Genomic DNA, 20,339 nt, shown 5'->3' with positions numbered 1-20,339 from the left:
AAGGTATTTCGTGATGGGCATAGTGAGTTCATAGAAGTTTTTATTTTTTGTCACAAGTTAGTGGAATATGAGACTTTGTAGGAAAAAAAATTAAAATAAAAAAAAATCATCATTTTCCGCTAACTTGTGACAAAAAATAAAAAGTTCTATGAACTCACTATGCCCATCAGCGAATACCTTAGGGTGTGTACTTTCCGAAATGGGGTCATTTGTGGGGTGTTTGTACTGTCTGGGCATTGTAGAACCTCAGGAAACATGACAGGTGCTCAGAAAGTCAGAGCTGCTTCAAAAAGCGGAAATTCACATTTTTGTACCATAGTTTGTAAACGCTTTAACTTTTACCCAAACCATTTTTTTTTTACCCAAACATTTTTTTTTTTTATCAAAGACATGTAGAACTATAAATTTAGAGCAAAATTTCTATATGGATCTCGTTTTTTTTTGCAAAATTTTACAACTGAAAGTGAAAAATGTCATTTTTTTGCAAAAAAAATCGTTAAATTTCGATTAATAACAAAAAAAGTAAAAATGTCAGCAGCAATGAAATACCACCAAATGAAAGCTCTATTAGTGAGAAGAAAAGGAGGTAAAATTCATTTGGGTGGTAAGTTGCATGACCGAGCAATAACGGTGAAAGTAGTGTAGTGCCGATTTGTAAAAAAGGGCCTGGTCTTTAGGGGGGTATAACCTGTGGTCCTTAGTGGTTAAAGGGGTTGTCTGCGCTTTTGTTTCTGAGGATAGGTCATCAATATCAGATTGGCGGGGGTCCGGTACCCCTCTCTCTCGTCCTGTCTACTGCTGCTATGTCTATGGCGAGCAGGAAGAGAGAAGGGAGAAGGCACGTGCACACTGCACACGCCGTCTCATACAGCTGAACGGCGGGGCGTCGGACCCCCATCAATAGTAAAAGCCTGGACAACCCCTTTAAATGCCCCATTGTATTGGGGAATAGCAAACCATAAGGCCCCTTGCAGGCGAGCGTGTGCGGACTAGGTCTGGATGCGTTGCAAATGCGTTCAGTGAAAAATGGGCGATTTCGCAAACAAAGTCATTCAGCTTTGTCTGCAATCGCGTTCAGTTTTTATCGCGTTTTGCAGGCGCGTGATAAAAAACTAAATGTATACAAACAACATCTCTTAGCAACCATCCGTGAAAAACGCATCGCATCCGTACTTGCTTGCGGAGGCGATGTGATTTTCACGCAGCCCCGTTCACTTCTATGGGGCCAGCAGTGCGTGAAAATCGCAGAATATAGAACATGCTGAGATTTTGACGCAACGCTCAAGTGATGTGTGAAAACCAACGCACATGTACACAGATCCATTAAAAATGAATGAGTCTGGATTCCGTGCGGGCGCAATGCGTTCGCATTGCACCCACACGGAAAACTCGCTCGTGTGAAAGGGGCCTTACAGATAATGTACATGCCGCAGCATTGTCTAGGACTCCTATCTCTGAAGCAATCACAGTATTAGGCCTCCTGCACACAACCGTATGGCTTTTTCAGTGTTTTGCGGTCCGTTTTTCACGGATCCGTTGTTCCGTTTTTTGTTTCCATTGTGTTTTCGTTTTTGTTCCGTTTTTCCGTTCCGATTTTCCGTATGGCATATACAGTATACAGTAATTACATAGATAAAATTGGGCTGGGCATAACATTTTCAATAGATGGTTCAGCAAAAAACGGAACGGAAACAGAAGACATACGGATGCATTTCCGTATGTGTTTCGTTTTTTTTTGCGGACCCCATTGACTTGAATGGAGCCACGGAACGTGATTTGCGGGCAATAATAGGACATGTTCTATGTTAAAACGGAACGGAAAAATGCAATGCATACGGAGTACATTCCGTTTTTTTTTTTTTTGCGGAACCATTGAAATGAATAGTTCCGTATACGGAACGCAAAAAACGGCCAGTAAACGGGAAAAAAAAATGGCCGTGTGCAGAAGTCACTGGCCTTTCGTAGTAATACTTATTTAGAAAGCCCTTATTGCTGTCTACAAATATCACATATCCTGAGATTTGTGGTGGATCTTTATCCGTGTCTCATACCTGGTGCTGTTGATGGAGCAGAAGACCATGCATTTATGTAGGTTCAGAGGGATTACACTGACCTAGGCCTCTTGCACACGACCGTATGAACTTTGTGGTCCGCAAAAAACGTATCCGCAAAAAATACGGATGACGTCTGTGTGCATTCCGTATTTTGCGGAACAGAACAGCTGGCCCCTAATAGAACAGTACTATCCTTGTCCGTAACGCGGACAATAATAGGACATGTTCTATTTTTTTGCAGAACGGAAATGGAATGCACACAGAGTAACTTCTGTTTTTTTGGCGGATCCATTGAAATGAATGGTTCCGTATACGTTCTGCAAAAACAAGGAACGGACGCGGAAAGAATATACGTTCGTGTGCATGAGGCCAGAGGGTAGCTAAACATGAAGTCTGCAGCTTGGAAAACTTGAACTGTTTCAAGATCAAGAAAACTTTGCGTGGGGGAGATGGGAATGGGACGAATATTAAAAGCTGGAGTACTTATCTGGTGAATGCCCCTCATGTCCCAGCAGTGCCGCTTCCTTGCTTTGTTTACTTGGCTGCAGCGTTGACGTCTCATTGAGGTGCTGTATCGGTCTCGTGTTGTCCATGTGATGTCATTGCAGCAGCCATGTAAACAAAGCACTGGTGGACTTTATCGATTTTCACCAGATTGGTGATACGCTTTTCATTTTCCTTGGATATTTGTTTGCAGGTATGCATTGCAAGCATTTGATATAAATCTGCTAAAAAGAAAGAGTTTATGGTGTGACGGGACAGAGACTTCAAGACCTCAGGTGCACGGGGCCCCTGCTGCAATAGTGATTGTGATATGTAGGTCTCAGGAAATAAGGCTTGATTAAAGTGGGTTTTTTTTTTTTTGTTTGTTTTTTACACAGATCAATAATCACAGAAGAGGGTTTGTATAAATGCTTGTTCCAAAAATCACCTTTCCTGTGCAGCAGATAAGGCCGTGTCAGCAGTGATCGGCAGCCCAGGAACAAGCGTTTATTAATATTCCTAAATGTATAGTTGCTTGTTCTATTATAGGGTTGCTGTGGTTTACCTAGTTTTCCTCCATTGTCTCCTGTATTATATTATCCGCTCTCCCCTCTCACCGTATTGTGTGTGTGTGTGTGTGTGTGTGCGGTGTAATAATAAAATACAATTATTGAATACCGGTGACGCCATGCCGTCTGCTCGCCCTGTCTGGAGGAGATGTCTGCAGTGCAGGGTTGCTCTTCTCTGGTGGGGTGGTTCCTGATTATGTGGAGCATAGCAGAGTTGGACTTTGTAAACTCATGGATGCTCTCCTGCACCTAAGCGACCTAAGTGCGTTCCTGAGGGATCTGTGTACATGCAGTGAGACATGAATACAGCACAGGGCGCGTCTCGGACCACCCGCATTTATTGGTGACCCACATGGGAGGGAATTTTAATTCTTAGTCATAATAAGAAACCTAACTGTCAAGGAGCCGGTGTAGATTGCAGTTTTCTGGCGCACATAGTGTGAAATGTGATGGGCCAAGAAGGTCCTACTTGAGCCACCGCCTCCTGACCATGCCCCACATACATCTTGTAAAAGTGGTAAAGGTATCTGAAAACGTCAAAAAGTCCCACATTTTGGCCTGTGCTACACCAGTTCTCTGAAGCATTCCCCCGTGGGCTTTAGGTTCAGAGTAACTTGTAAGAACATTCCCTTGTCTCAGCTTCGTTTGTCTGGTTTTCTTGAGGCATCTTCTCGATGCCGGTTCTTCATCTGCTTGTAATGTTGTCAGTATTTACGGGGTGAGTCACATACGTGATTATCTCACTGAGACCATGTGTTTGTTGTCATAGACACCATTGCTTCTGCCAGCGCTCTCTGCATATCTAGGCAACCAGTGGCTTTTTGCTCGGTGGTATTTTGGGACTTGTAGTGTATAGGGTTAACAGGTGCAGCATATTGGCTCTGTACATGGGGGATCCTGCAACTGAGCTCACCAAAATGTGCAAAGCCTTTCCCTTAAAACAATTCTAACCATAAAAATGGAGTTAAAATAATTTGCATATCTGTTTTCTGGAAAGCTGGGTGATTTTATAACTCCAGGAGGAGTTGTCACCCCTTCAAGCTGGCCTTCTGCACCGTGAGCCTGCCTAGTCCGTATCCTACAAAACTAGCCCAATTTACTGAGCCGGAGATTGGGCAAGCTGCTGGTGCTGCCTCCCTAACGTCTCATACACGGGTACAAAATGGTTATATACTGTACTTTACCTAGATTTACCTAGGGTTGTGTAATAGACTTGGAAACTTCCCATCCCGATAGGTCGATTTGGAATTCAGACTGTGGGGACAGCTGCGGCTGTGAGTGATCTCAGTCTGTACAGCACAGTGACATATTTTGGTGCTATATAAATGAATAAAATAATAAATTTGCAGTAATTAATACATTATTTAACTCAAATTTTTTTTCCGGTAGGCTCACATGTACAAGGGGTTATCCAAGACTATAAAATGCCCCTCACAATGAATATACTTACCTGGCTCCCTGCTCCCTGTGCTGCTCCTGGTCCTCGCACCCATCCCCACCTGCCATTGGCTGCTAACCACACCCACTCCCCCGAAACCAGATGTTTTCATCCGCGCACGGGGAGAAGCTGCAGCGGCACGGGGAGCCAGGTAAGTATATTTAGTGTGAGGGGCCCGGGGTCTTGGATAACCCATTTAAAGGGCATCTGTCAGCATCTTTTTACCTATGAAATGGCTGACCTGTTACATGTGCACTTGACAGCTGAAGGACTCTATATAGGTCCCAAGTTCATATGTGCCTGCTGAGAAAAATGAAGTTTTAATATATGCAAATGAGCCTCTGTGTGCAACAGGGGCGTTACCATTACACCTAGAGGCTCTGCAACTGCTGCGCCCTTTCCACTTTGACAGGGCCAGGCAGTGAAAATGTCCTCATGTCTGGCTCTGTCAGAGTGGAGCTAGCAGTGTAGTTGCAGAGAGAACTGAGCCATTTAAAAAAAAAAAATTTTGAGCCTGTAGGTGTAATGGTAACGCCCCCGTTGCTCTTAGAGGCTCATTTGCATATATTAAAACATGATTTTTCTCAGCGATGTGAGCACGTGTGAACATGGAACCAACACAGATGTCTTCAGCTGCCAAGTGCACATGTAACAGGTCAGTTTCTCCTGACAGTAGATTTTTAACAAATTGGAACTTCTAAAACCCAAACTAATTAAAAATGTAATAGACAGAGATGAGAACATTTGTGCTACTTTAGCATGTGCTCTACTGGCTCGGGGTACTTTACCCGTATGCAATAAACTATCACTTTACACATCAAACACTGACCTTTAGCCCTTTCTGGACATCCGCAATACATGTACGGCAGAAGCCTGGTCTTTAAAAATAGCACCCACTTTTTGTTTTTTTGGGCGCCAAAGCCGCCAAGTTTGCTGTGAAAGGACAGAGCTCACTGAGGCTCCAAAACCTTTAACAGGTATATTCCAATGTAGGCCTGCAGGTGGCAGCACTACATTACAAGAGCACTGTAAGTAATAGTAAAATGATGCTATTAGAAAATACACCTTGTCCTGCAAAAGCCTTCGTATGGCTATGTTAATAGATAAATTAAAAAGTTATGGCAGGGAGTAAAAAATGGAAATTGCCCCGTTCCTGAAGGGGTAAAAGGGGTTGTCTCAATATAACAACTTATCCCCTATTCATAGGGTAGGGGATAACTGACTGAATGGCAAAGGTCCGGCCGCTTGGGGTCTGACCAATTATGAGTTTGAATGGAGCAGCAGACACATAGGTGTTTCTGCCTCTCCATTCAGCTCTATGAGACAACTGCTGTTTATTCCGCAGCGCCATAGAGCTGAATGAACAGCAGGGCACATGTGTGTCTACTGCTCTTTTCAAATGCGGGAACTTGACCCTTCTATGATGGAACGGACCTGCTTGGGGTGGCAGATTTTCATCTAGTCAGTACGGTGGTCAATCATGCTTCAGTTGGCTCACGCTTTGCATGTGATGGACACCTATTCCTGGTCAGTAAATGATGTGTACAGATGTAGTCTCCATCATGGTTTTATGTTAGTGCTTCTGTTTTTTGCAGCATTTATGCACCTTGATAAGAAGGACCAGGAACGGTTTTCTCTTGATCCCCCTTCCATCACACTCAAGAAGAACTACTCTTTCACAAATGATGAAGTGAGACAAATTGACCGGGAGAACCAGAGACTACTGAAAGAACTGTCCAGACATGCCACAAAGTCTAAGGGCAAGAGCCTAACTCCTAAGACTAAACTGAACACGACCCCAACTCGGCTGTACCACAGCACACTGAATCGCCAGAAGGACCAGCAACGCATCGAAAGGGAAAACATGGTAAGAGCTTTCTCGCTGCAGTATGGATATTAATGTTGTGGGACTAATACCCAGCAATGTATGAAATGCTCAGTCTATAGACATCAAATGTATCTGGCAAATCTAGAGTTTCATTTTCTGATGCTACCTGGAAATTGTCAACAAGCAGGCTAGCTGCTGCACATGGATCTTATTCAATATTCCACAGGATAGGTGCTAAGTATTGAACCATGAGGGTTCTGAGCCCCCGCGATTCCAAAAGCGAGGGGTCACCAAGTCCCCTAACTGAATGGAGAAGTAGTGAGCATGTCGGTTCACTAGTCCATTCACATCTACGGGACTGTCAGAGCACTGTCTACAGCAGTCTTAAATAATAGAATGGACCAGCATGCACACCGCTCCATTCAGGGAGGGGACTTGAGGACCAGTATTGTGGGGCTCCTGGCGGTCAGAAATCCCATGATCCATCCTGTGGCTAGCTGATAAATAATTTTTGTGGGATAACCCCTTAGTCAGGTTTAGGGCACACAAACGGATTTTCTTTCTGTGTCCTTGCCATTTTTTTGGCTGACGTATGTGGAAGCATTCATTTCAATGGGTACAGAAAAAAACTGAAGTTACTCCTTGTGCATTCGGTTTCCGTGTGTCCGTTCCACAAAGGATAGAAGATGTCCTATTATTGTCCGCATCACGGACAAGGATAGTACTGTTCTATTAGGGGTTAGCTGTTCCGTTCCACAAAATACGGAATGCACATGGACGTCATCCGTATTTTTTGAGGATCCGTTTTTTTGCGTACCACTAAATACAGTCGTGTGCGTGAGCCCTTACTGTAATTTCCCAGTAGAGGTTTGTATGTGTAAGGAGCAGTTGTACAGATATTTCCTGGAACTACATATATTTTATACACCGCTTTTCCTACTACATTGCTACACTTGTATATGAATGCATCCTTAAAAGGAACCTTTTACCCAGTCTGGGGCTACTTAACCACCAGCATCTATTATGCAGCTGGGGTTTAGGGTCTCAAACCTGCCCATAACAGACCCTTTCTTTCCCGCATAAGAAAGTGTATTAAATTCAATCTTACTGGGAGAAGAGAATGCACTGCACATTGAAGACAATCTGCTGACATGATGTTATCTTTGCAGCCAGGTTAAAAAAGCCCAGCCAGGAAAACCAAAGCAGCAGTGCTGTATCTGTTAAAGACTATGTACACCTACGGGGGCACTTCTTTATGATATCATTTTACTCTTTTTGTCTTAAAAATCATTTTTTCAAATGATCTTTATTAAAAATGTTGATCCCCTTTCTCAGTACAGCTTAGAGATTCTCTAGTAGCAGGTTCTGTATTTTTACTCCTTATACCAGTGAGCTCAGTTGACAGGCTTATTATCTCTGATCTCTGACCTTATAAACATTGTGTAGTGGAGTAAGTTGTACTGACACAGCCTTATTGGTGCAGTGCGCATGTGCCCAGTGCTGCTTGAGAAGAGTCCCAGGATCTTCTCCTTGTAAGTTTAAATTTCAATTTACTTTCTTTTGAACAGATAGATTGATATTACTATGGGTAGGTTTGGGACCCTAATCCCCAGCTGCATGACAGCATGCTGGTGGTTTAGTGGCCCCACACCAGGTGACGGTCTGAGGTAGTCTGAGATACACCCTCAACCTCATCATTGGTTCAGGCTGCTCCCTGTATAGACTGACTGTTGTGTATAAACACAAATCAGAAGCTCACCAGGACATTAGTGCACAGATAACTGATTTCTATTAGGTCTCATGTGCACGACCCTATGCCTTTTGCGGATACTGTCCGTGTTCCATCCGCATTTTTTTGCAGACCCATTGTCTTCAATGAGTTTGTGGTCTGCATATTGCATTGAAGTATAGGACACGTTCTATCATTTTGTGGAATGGATATACTTGTGCAAAAGCACATAGCTCGTCCATGTGCTTTCCGCATCCGTATGCCCATTTCCACAAAAAGATGGCAGAAAGATGCAGACCACGGACTCATTGAAGTCAATGGGTCCACATAAATAATGCGGATGGCCCACATCTGTATTTTGCGGATGGTCGTGTGCATAAGGCCTTATAGCAAGAGAAGAATAATTATAAGGGGGGGGGGGGGGGGGGGCGTTTTATAGAGGGTAATTTTAGGGTGTACATGAGCCAATGAGGTCTACAGTGCATCCTCAGCAGAGCACTAATACGTTCACAAGAAATAAGCAGTAAGAGTAACAGATCAGCCAATACCAGCTTGTTGATAGTTGAGATTTTCTACCTTGATGCTTGGAGCATCTTTCACTATGTATTTTCTACAGCTCAACAATGGAACACTAGATCAAAAAACCTCACACATTACCTTTTTAGTGAGAAACTGGAATCCCCCGAGGAATAGCCTACATTAAACAATTGGACTATGCTGCAGAATGCTCTACAATACAGAATTGAGCAGTACTTACCTAAAGGCTATGTACACCTTCGGGGGCAGTTTTTTTTTTATGATTGCATTTTACTCATATAAGCCCATCAACTGAGATGCCTAACAGAGTAAAAATACAGAACTGCTACTAGAGAATCTCAGAGCTGTACAGAGAAAGGGGATCAACATTTTTTAATAAAGACAATTTGAAAAAAAAAAAAGATTTTCAGCACAGAATGAGTAAAATGCAATCTTAAAAAAATGCCCCTGAAGGTGTACATAGTCTTTAACAGATACAGCACTGCTGGTTCAGTTTTCCTTGCTAGGCTTTGTTTACCTGGCTGCAGAGATAACATTATGTCAGCAGACTGTGACCACTGCAGCCAATCACTGATCACTTCTGTGTATTGCTGAGGCTAGTGATTGGTTGCAGCAGTCGCGTGTTGTCAGTGTGACGTTACCACTGCAGGCCGGAGAACTGGGATGGCAGCATTGTATCTGTTGGGTAAAGACTGCTCAATTCTGTATTGTAGTATTTTCTCCAGTTTAGTTCAGTTTCTTGCTAAAACCAAAAGTAAAGGTAGAAAAACATAAAGAAAGGAAAATCAAGCCAGCTTACCACCCATATATTTCTCAATGAATCCAGATCGCCATAAGTTTTGAAAGGTGTTTGGACAAATCCCACTTCAGCCACCGGCACTTTAATTCATCATATTAAAAGCAACATTTGTGTAGGCGTTGTGCTGTACCATCCCCATATGCACCTCTGTATATGAGGATAGTACAGTATAATGCCTGCAGGTTTCAGACATATATTTGTGTCCTAAATCAGAGCTTGTTACATGTACAGTGGCACATCGGGGGAGATTTATCAGAACTGATGTAAAGGAGAAGTGGCCTTAGTTGCTTATTATAACCAATCAGATTTCACCTATCATATTCAGAGCTCCTTTTTTATTTGAAAGGTGCAATCTGATTGGTTGTTGTGGTCAACTAGGCCAATTTTCCTTTACACCAGTTTTTGATAAATCTCAACCCATTATGAAGTACATCTCACATCATGTGTTTCTGACACCTTTCCATAAGGCTAGGGCTGCACGACAACATGTCGCGCGACATATTTTATAATGCTAGTCTATGGTGTCACACTGCGACATGCTGCGACTGCAACACGACAGTCTAAAAAAATCTATCCAAGATGTCACGCGATACATGTTGCAGTGTAGTTGTACCCTATATGTTGCGTGACACATGTCGTGTAGCCCTAGCCTAAATGTAGATAGGTGCACTACTCCTTCCTTTCAACTTGCTCTCTGTCTACTGTAGGGTTTTCATGATACCAGTGCCATGATTCTCGATACCAAAATGATACCTTGCCAAAAAAAAACTCTGCTGTATCACTGATAAAACTGCATGACCATTAAAAATCTGACTCTCGAACTTGCACAGCTATTAACAATCAGATTTTTTTTTTATGGACATGTGGTTTTGTGGGTGAAAAGGCTAATTTCCATCAAAATCAAGCAGCTGGACAGTACTGCACAATCCATTAGAAAACCAGGATGAACATAACCTGGAGCAGTTCTTGGCTGCCCCAATGCCACTCCATGTGGCCCCGCGCGAAGTGGTACTATTAGGTATTATGAGGTGCCAAGCTACCTTTGGCCTAATGTGTAAGGTACATCATGGCTCGTGGAGGTTCAAAACTGTTAAAGGGTTTCTGTCACCCCATTAAAACGTTTTTTTTTTTTTTTCTTTACTAATAATCCCTACACTGCGATCTCCTCATACATAATCTAATTAATGATTTTGGTTCAGTAGAATTTCTTAAAAATCGATTTTATAATATGTAAATTACCTTGCTACCAGCAAGTAGGGCGGCTACTTGCTGGTAGCAGCCGCATCCTCCGATGGTAATGACGCCCCCTCTGCTACCTATATTCAATCTGAGGCGCACTGAGAGGCGGCCACTCACTCGGCCGCTCCATCCTCAATGCGCCTGCGCCGATGACGTCACATCTACACCCGGCGCAGGCGCATTGAGGAGCGAGCGGCCGAGTGAGTGGCTGCCTCTCAGTGCGCCTGCGCAGATTGAATATAGGTACGGCCGCGGCGCAGGCGCAAGATATTGAATCAAAACAGGCAGGGCCAGCAGAGAAAGATCCCGTCCGCTGGCCCTGTCAATCAACAAGCAGAGGGGGCGTCATTACCATCGGAGGATGCGGCTGCTACCAGCAAGTAGCCGCCCTACTTGCTGGTAGCAAGGTAATTTACATATTATAAAAATCGATTTTTAAGAAATTCTACAGAACCAAAATCATTAATTAGATTATGTATGAGGAGATCGCAGTGTAGGGATTATTAGTAAAGAAAAAAAAAAAAACGGTTTAATGGGGTGACAGAAACCCTTTAACACCATGTGTAAGTGACCCCATCAAGTACCTCCTCACATAATGGGTTAATGTGTGAGGTACATGATGGTGTTGCTTACTATTAAAGGGGTTCTCCTGGTTTTTTACATTGATGACCTATTCTGAGTCTGCTGTCAGCTCAGATGAAGCCTTATCTCTGATCTCCTGACCTCATAAATACTCATTACAGCTAAACTCTTAAACTGAAAGAATGTGGCTTAGGCTTCTTTCACACTAGTGTTAGGCTTGTCCGGCAGGGGAACAGCCTACCGGATCCGTACTAATGCTTGCCCACGTGTGCTGCCGGAAGTCTGGTCCGGCCCCATTCACTATAATGGGGACGGGAGGACAATGCGGCCGCAGCACGCCAAACATGCTGAGAAGCGGCTGGACCAAAAACCGCTGTTCCCCTGCCGGACAAGCCTAACGCTAGTGTGAAAGAAGCCTAAAATGGGTGTTTATGAGGTCAGAAGATCTGATATTCCGCCAACGGAACTCAGGAGGGACAGTCTGCAAATAGACAGATTTTTTTTAAACCACATGTATCACTAAAATTGCTGAAAATGTTAAATAAAGACCAATTGAAAAAATATATATGTTTATCCCAAAGTGAGTAAAATGCTAACGCAAAGAATTGCCCCGAAGCTGTCCATCACCTGAGGACTAGTTGAGACTTTTTTCTGATGGTTTAGGAGGCATAGAAAAAGGGCTGCCGTATATTTCATTGTGGCCTCTTTGAGTTCCCACATGTGTCGGGGTGTAATAGTTATCTCCTGAAATCATACGGACGTTGTCTTCACTGGTTGGACTTGTCTTCATGATGGGGAAGGCCACTCGTGTAAGCTGCAATGGCCTTGTGAAAGTGACATTTAAGAAGGACGTCTGTCGTACAGATAAGTTGGAACAGGTGGGACATTCAGCTGTCCAGTGTTCTAGCTGCCCGAGGCCACAGTGATGCAATGAATGTGTGTCTACAACCCCCAACATGCAGGAAGAGCCGGATGCAAGCTGTGTTCATAGGTGGATCAGGTGGAGGACATCAGCTACAGTGGAAAGTGCAGTATTGGAAGCATTGTAGGGTATGTGCTGTCCTGTGAGCTTAGTGTTAGGTGAGAGCTAGTTACCAGTCGGACTCAACATATGATATTCCTGATAATTCCCAACATATCTTGTTTTCCAGACTACGGAATGAATTGAAATTTAAAAAATAAGAATGAAAAACGTCCTTCTCTGAATGCTTAGATGGATCATATACAATTTTTCAATTTTGGACTTTTTATATCCCATAGTATATACTCCACAGCGCTGTACACAGATTTGCTAAACCTGTAGATGACGTAAATTTCGACACACTTTCTAGATTTGCACCAGATTTATCACAGGGGCTCAGACTGGATGTTAAAGGGGTTGTCTTGCTTCAGCAACTGGCATTTATCATGTAGAGAAAGTGAATACACTTACTAATGTATTGTCATTACCTACATTGCTTCCTTTACTGTCTGGATCTATTTTTCCATCATATTATACACTGTTCGTTTCCATGGTTATGACCACCTGCAATCCAGCAGCGGCGACCGTGCTTGCACACTATAGGAAAAAGCCACCAGAGAGGCCGGCGCCTTTTCCTATAGTGTACAAGCACAGCCACCGCTGCTGGATTGCAGGGTGGTTGTAACCCCTGGTAATGAGCAGTGTATAATGTGATGGAAAAATGAATCTAGCAATGGAAGCAATATGGACAATCGCAATACATTAGTAAGTGCCTTAATTAACGTTCTCTACATGATAATTGCAACTTGCTGAAGTGAGACACCCCTTTTAAATGAGGGCAGGGATAGACCCTTTTCTCTGACTCTGTACCAGCCACTTTGAGACAGAATTTTACGCCAGAAATGTGGCACAATGCTAGTGCAAATTGGCACATTTTGGGCATCGACCCCTTTTCGATTAAGTCAGAAAAAGTTGTTGAAACCCTAATTGCACCAGTTTGTGCCACTTTTTAGACAGATTCTAGGTGCAGATCCATTAGTAAATCTGGGCCCCTGATTGTAATCAATCCAGTCCCTGTATCCGGTGGAGCTCACAGTCTAAGTTCCTGTATCAGCCCCGATTGCCAGTCTCATAGAAAGCCAGCTACAGATGTAGCTGTTCTAAACTTGTGCAATATTAAAGGGGTATTCCAGTTAGATTACATTTTGTGAATAGGGGATAACTATTAGATCAGTGGGGTTTCTACCCTTGTGACCCCCCCACCCCAATCACAAGAATAGGGGCCTGTACCCCCTGCAGCCCCCCTGAAATGAATGGAGCAGCTCGTCGCACATGGTTGCTCCATTCATTTCTGTGGGATTTCCGGATTACAGCACTCGCTACCTCTGGCCCTCGGAGCAGCGGTTAGTAACACCCCCCACCTTCGGTTTCCCCCTCCTTCCCCTGGATTGACAGGGCTATACATCTCGTCTAGCCCTATCTTCTTGTGCCCATCCAATGGAGAATCTGTGACATAGCTTGAAGGAGTTAGGGAAGCTTTGCCTTGAAGATTCTGCAAAATAAGGCGGCTTCACAAAGTATCATCAGGGAGGGAATACCTATGCTCATTAAAGTTCCCTATTTATATTAGTTATTGTTTATGTCACAGTAAAAAAAAAATCCATCTCACCCTCAAAGTAGTAGGCATGATGTGTAACTCAGATGGTACAAACCCCTCTAGAATCCATTTTGATTTCAGGTTATTATGCAACAAAACAGGAAAAACAATGAGGGCGTGAATACTTTCACAGCGCAATGTATAATGCTTGGTTTTTATCAGTTTCCTGCCATGTCTCACTTGGACAATCGCCTCATTACTGATGATCTGGCCGACAATCGGCCAGTGTATACTGGCTTTACCTTTAAAAAGGGAACTATTGTGTGTCTTCCTGATAACTATGGCACATACTTCTCTGCTATCATGTCATGCAGAGGGGTTGAAGAAGGGTGCAAATGTTTTGAGAGCCAGTTTGCTTCTATTGCAGAGGTTTTCCTTCCCTAACACTGGACCAAGGGGACAGAACTCTTTAAAGGGGCTGTGCCATCATTACATTTTTATTCAGCATGAAAATGAGTTACTTTTGTAATTTACTTTCTCTTACAAAAATGTTCCAGTTGTGAGAAATTCTATTTACTCCATTATAATGGAGCCCCCTTTGTTTAATCTGTATAGTAATGGGCACATCCACCTACTGAGGTGGTCGCACATGCTCAGTAACATCCTTTAACCACCAGATCTACAGTTGTGGGGATAGAGCTCCTGAACTGTGACAGGGAGAGAGAATAATGGATGCGCCCTGAGCCTCCAGCAAAAAGGCTCAGTATAGTAATGTGCACATCCACCTACTGAGGTGGTCGCACATGCTCAGTAACATCCTTTAACCACCAGATCTACAGTTGTGGGGATAGAGCTCCTGTGCTGTGACAGGGAGAGAGAATAATGGATGCGCCCTGAGCCTCCAGCAAAAAGGCTCAGTATAGTAATGTGCACATCCACCTACTGAGGTGGTCGCACATGCTCAGTAACATCCTTTAACCACCAGATCTACAGTTGTGGGGATAGAGCTCCTGAACTGTGACAGGGACAGAGAATAATGGATGCACCCTGAGCCCCCAGCAAAAAGGCTCAGTATAGTAATGTGCACATCCACCTACTGAGGTGGTCGCACATGCTCAGTAACATCCTTTAACCACCAGATCTACAGTTATGGGGATAGAGCTCCTGAGCTATGACAGGGAGAGAGAATAATGGATGCGCCCTGAGCCTCCAGCAAAAAGGCTCAGTATAGTAATGTGCACATCCACCTACTGAGGTGGTCGCACATGCTCAGTAACATCCTTTAACCACCAGATCTACAGTTATGGGGATAGAGCTCCTGAGCTATGACAAGGAGAGAGAATAATGGATGCGCCCTGAGCCTCCAGCAAAAAGGCTCAGTATAGTAATGTGCACATCCACCTACTGAGGTGGTCGCACATGCTCAGTAATATCCTTTAACCAGATCTACAGTTATGGGGATAGAGCTCCTGAGCTGTGACAAGGAGAGAGAATAATGGATGTGCCCTGAGCGTCCAGCAGAAAAGCTCATTTCTCTGTAGCAGAGTAATTGGAAATCTTTGTCCCGCTCACTGAGACAGAAGCACATGCTCAGCTCCATCCTTCAACTGCCACCAGCTGCAGCAGAAAGGACACGCCGCCTAGGCTGACAGCTTGAAATAAATCTAGCAGAATGATCAACGCAATGAATAGGGAGATCTCTGGATCCATGTGAGGTACAGGGCTGGTTTTAGTTTTGTTAGAAAGACCTTTCCATGTACTATAGGATGTCTGATCTTGATATTTGACTTCAGTCATTCGATAACCCCTTTAAGTTCTTAGTGCAAAACTGGAAGCTAGGGTTTTTTTTTTTTTACTTTTTGGACCCACATTGTAACAGTAATGAATAATTCAGGGTTGATTGATAGGGGTTCAGCAGGCCTTTTATGAGTTGGCTGGGACTTTTGTCTTCTGCTTATTGCATCCACATTCTAGTTCTCCATGTACTTTTTTGTCACGTCTAGTGACTCTGAGGTTTTGTCTTACAGGCCTTTCTGAAGAGATTAGAATCGGTAAAGCCAACAGTTGGCATGACCCGTTCTGAGCAGCTAATGGATTACCAACGTCAAGCAGGATTCCTGAGCTCAACAGCAACATCCCCAAGACCTGGAAAGGCTTCTGTGAGCCGCCTCAGTCATGCATCATCATCAGGCAAGTACTTCATGTGGTACAGGTGGTCTTATATACTGGAAATAAGGATCATGATCACAGATAGAAGCAGATATGTCACGATAGTGTATTCAGCCTTTCTCGTTCATTCATCAGCTATTACTCCCGACATCCCTGGTAGAGTGTGCATATGTACCCACCAGGGACAGGGGAATAACTCGCTGCCAAACTCCTTTGGCGGTGGCTTATCTTCATTGAGAAGATCCTTCTTTCCTTCAACATCTGACAAACCCCTCTATGTTCATTAGAAGGTTGGCCATTCCTGCCATAATCAGCTGCTTTGACTCGCATTTATCTAATGTGTTTGACCATCTTTAAACAATCTGAATAGGTGTCCAGGGCACCCTTCATTATGTATAAGAGCACCTGGCCAGCGACCAAAGGGAAAACAGAATTCACTGCTGCTTGGTAATTTAATGCCGAAATTTCATGTCTGACTGTTCAGCCTTTCTTCGTGAGTGGGTTTAACATAGTTTTCTGTGAAATGTTTTAACAGCATCTTTTTTACTTTATAATCCAGTTTCCAAAAACTGTTTTCAGATGCTCCATTAGGACATTTCCAATTACAGATTGAGTCCCCTATTTAGGAACTCATCCATGAGCCATAGAGTGGATGAGAATGAAGAGGATCTGGCATTTCTGTTCATTAATGAACGTTCCACTGATTTCATTAGGTACTGTGTAATGTCTTATCTTCCCCTGTGGTGGCACTACTGGAATATTAAGTACTTGGTGCCAGGTTCCCGCTCAGATAGCTGGCAGTCATAGCAGCATGACACAATTGGGATGATGACTTTCTATGCATTTTTGTTATTTTTACTAGAATATTTGTATCTTTTATTTTAAGCTGGTGTCTCTCGGGTGTCTAGTGCCAACAGTCGAAGTAGTCGCATGGGAAGCAGCGCAGCTCTTCTAAGACCCACAAAGTCCAGCAATGTCCGAGCAGCTTGGATGTGATGACCCCACCAGGAATTTTATTAATGTGTTACAATTCATCAATTAAATTATTTTGTAAATCAGGCTTCCTGCTGTTATGGTGAAATTCCTTGTCTTAGTGAGTGAGCTGTGTCATGTGGTGTAAGGTTTATTTATATTGTTTTATACTGTATATGATCTATTTTGATATAGTAATTATTATTCCAGAATGCACTTAGGAGTGGGCAGTCGCTATTTTGCCAGTTGTATTAAAGATAACCTTGAGGCAGATTTACTAATCCCATAAAGGGCGGAAACTTAGACCGGCTGTCTAGACCTGAGACCGGCACCAGATTTATCACAGTGGCTTTTGCCTAACTCTATAAACTGGTTGGCTTATTTTGCAGTGCAATTTTGGCACAAAATGTTGCATTTTGTGCCACTCACCCTTTCCGTTGAGTCATGCCCTCTTGGCAAGGTAGGCGCAGTTGATTTTCTAAAAGTGAATGTGCCAATTTTCACCAGATTGCACCAAAAAGTATAACGATGTCTTCAGTAAATCTGGGCCGTTGTGGTTCCCTTTTGTTGAACTATGATGCAATGAAGAGACTTACAAATGGCCATATATCTGTCTGCTACATTCCAGAGTTTTACAGTTTTCTTGATATTGTAAAGTTCTCTGATTTAACTGTTTTATTGTATGATGATCCATCTTTGTACATGCAGCTTTATTCCTACTTTACAAAAAATTGTTTACCTTGAAGATCTTTAATTTTGAGAGGTGCTGTGTGTAAGCGTGAACATATCTTTTCTGAACTTTAATTGTGCCACATTTCAGGGTTATCTGTAGCATAGCTCATACTGTCAAGTCTCCGATCTAAGGACAGCATAGGATAGAGGAGGAAGCACTGAGCTCTTAGATCTATATAGTTTTCTATGATTTGGTTCAAACATTGACTCATCAGGTGCCCTTCCAATAGGTGACACAAGTGATATGATTCTCTTTCTCTAGCAGATACCTCTTTGGATATGGCTTCATTCACAGTTTTTTATATAAAAAGCTGTTTTATAGTAGACCTGTAAGTCCTGCTTCCCGCCACCACACACACACACAGTGGTTGGAATTGTGGGCAGGAGAAGCAGGACGCTAGGCACCCGAGCCTTTCTCACCACCGCCAGATGAGTAAATAAGGACCTGATGCTCTCAGCGGTAATTAATGATAGGAGCATCAGGTACCTATTCACCTGGCCAGCGACCAAAGGTCAATTCAACTTGTATCACAGTCCTCGGGAAGTTAATAAAGTTGCAGCAGGGATGGCGGTATTTTGTGCTTTACTGTGGTATTTGGTTCTGCACTATGGCGCACACACACAACTCTTTTGTCATGCCTTCTGTCAATTCGGACCAGTCTACAACATGGTGCCACTTTCAGGGGGAGGGTTCTCCAGGGCCACTTTATGTTCCCAGTCCGATCCTGTATTCCATCCCTGGTTTTGGCTTACAAATATTAACCAAATACTGACCAATTGCGGACCATGTAAAAGTGGCCTAAGGGGAAAGTTTACTTTATTAAGAGGTGCACGTTATGAGCGCTAGATTTGCACTATAATTTACACCAGTTTTTTCAGAAACCAAGGGTGACCCTACCATCACATCGCCCCACCCACTTTGTAAAAAGTGTCCACAGCATTGGAATAATCACAAAAAGCTGTATTTATTTGTGCAAATATGGCTTATGCAAATATTTACAGCTTTTTATGCCATAAAACTCCATTCCCCACTCCATGAGTCCTGACAGAATTTAAACACTTTCTCCATAAGGCTAGTCCACACGGTGGATTTTGCAAAGACAAAAATCACCCAGCTGAAAACCTTTTCCGTTTAAGTGCCATGGACCTGCTTGTGTTGTAGCCCCACTGAATGAAGCCAAAATGCAAGTGGACACGGGTCTCGGGTTCCAGCGGCACCTAGCGACATGTCCTTCCTTGGTGCAGTTGCGACTATAAACCACATGCAGCGCAGCCTCCCATTGGAAACAATGAGACCGATCCAGCGTGGCTTTATAGTGCGGCTTCTGAGCTAAAAGCATCCTGTGAACGGGGCCTAAAAGTGTAAATTGATTCATAGAAAACTATATATCACTGAGTTCAGCATATCTCCCTCTATAATATATTGCCATTAGATAGGGTAGCTTAGGAGACATGGCAGGAATCACATATGCAGATTTTGTGCCAAACACAAGAGTGGGTATAAAAAAAAAAAGAGAAGTATAATTTTTTTTTTTTTTTTTTTTACTTTTCCTTCTATTTGGATTTTGGTTAAAAAATGGCATCAAAACTGCATGTGCTATTCCAGCCTTAAAGGCTATGGACACCTTAGGGGCATCTTTTTTTCTTTAAATGCATGTATTTTTTGCGGAAAATGTTTGCGCAATAGAATTTTAATAAAAGTGTTGCAGCATTTTATGTATCGCAGTAGAATTCTCATTTGACGGCTTGGTCTCAAATCCCTTTCTCCTCTCTCCCGAACAATCATCTAGGCGATTTATGACCAAATCAGAGTTCCGTTTTCATTTGGTCATAAACCGACTTAGATGTGTACAGTTATATAACTGCTAATCTCTACTGGAAATATCATCTAACTTAAATAATTAATACTAAGTGTGCTAAGGGAATTTCTAAGAATGCAATTTTTATGCACGACAGTATGGACTCACAGTACTGTTAGCAATCAAGAATGTTGATCATATAGGTAGACTGTGTAGTAGGTGGGGGGGGGGGGGGGGGGGGAACAAGTTTTAGCTAGAGAGAGATGCCGAGAAGCTCCTACACCTGCTACCTTGGGGCCCAGATTTAAAGAGGTTCGCCACTTTATAAGAATTGTTTCCTAAAGGACTTTTAAGTTGTGGCACATAAATCTGTAAATGTTCCTAAATGTTATGTGACAGCTTTCTTGGTTGTCCCTGGCTGCTTTTGCGCAGGAGCAGAACAGTAACTCTGCACCTCTCCTGTATTTGCACATGTACTGAATGCATTCAGTTACTGCTCAGCCCTGCACAGAAGTGGATGCAGTGCGGGACGTCCAAGAAAGCCATAATGTGGTTAGATCTGCATGCTCTGTGGTTCTGGAAATCCACAAATGGGCAACATGGGCTTTCAACTGAACAGCTTGGGTCAAATGTACAGTACAGACCAAAAGTTTGGACACACCTTCTCATTCAAAGAGTTTTCTTTATTTTCATGACTATGTGGAATTATATACATAGCAAACAAGTGTGAAACAACTGAAAATATGTCATATTCTAGGTTCTTCAAAGTAGCCACCTTTTGCTTTGATTACTGCTTTGCACACTCTTGGCATTCTCTTGATGAGCTTCAAGAGGTAATCCCCTGAAATGGT

At 43.1% G+C, this 20,339-nt stretch overlaps 1 protein-coding gene and 1 long non-coding RNA gene across 3 annotated transcripts in view; both read left to right on the top strand.

Moving 5' to 3' along the window:
- The window catches only part of CFAP97 (cilia and flagella associated protein 97), a 44,862-nt gene extending 27,584 nt beyond the window's left edge, over positions 1 to 17,278 (top strand). Inside the window, exons 4-6 of one of the 2 annotated variants that reach the window (XM_040418742.1) lie at positions 6,122 to 6,411; positions 15,844 to 16,006; positions 16,872 to 17,278. In XM_040418742.1, the coding sequence (XP_040274676.1) occupies positions 6,122 to 6,411; positions 15,844 to 16,006; positions 16,872 to 16,981 (563 nt within the window). In that variant the 3' untranslated portion in view covers positions 16,982 to 17,278. The remainder of the gene's footprint in view (positions 1 to 6,121; positions 6,412 to 15,843; positions 16,007 to 16,871) is intronic. The other variant, XM_040418743.1, reaches the window with a different exon arrangement.
- LOC120990160 overlaps positions 1 to 20,107 on the top strand; it is a 954,651-nt gene extending 934,544 nt beyond the window's left edge. The window contains exon 4 of the long non-coding RNA XR_005776378.1: positions 18,100 to 20,107. This is a non-coding gene — a long non-coding RNA (uncharacterized LOC120990160). The remainder of the gene's footprint in view (positions 1 to 18,099) is intronic.
- The last annotated feature ends 232 nt before the right edge of the window (positions 20,108 to 20,339 follow it).

This window comes from Bufo bufo, chromosome 2 (genome assembly GCF_905171765.1).
Source record: "Bufo bufo chromosome 2, aBufBuf1.1, whole genome shotgun sequence".
NCBI lineage: Eukaryota > Metazoa > Chordata > Amphibia > Anura > Bufonidae > Bufo > Bufo bufo.
The sequence above is the reverse complement of the archived record's forward strand: the minus strand, read 5'-3'. Positions and strand labels throughout refer to the sequence as shown.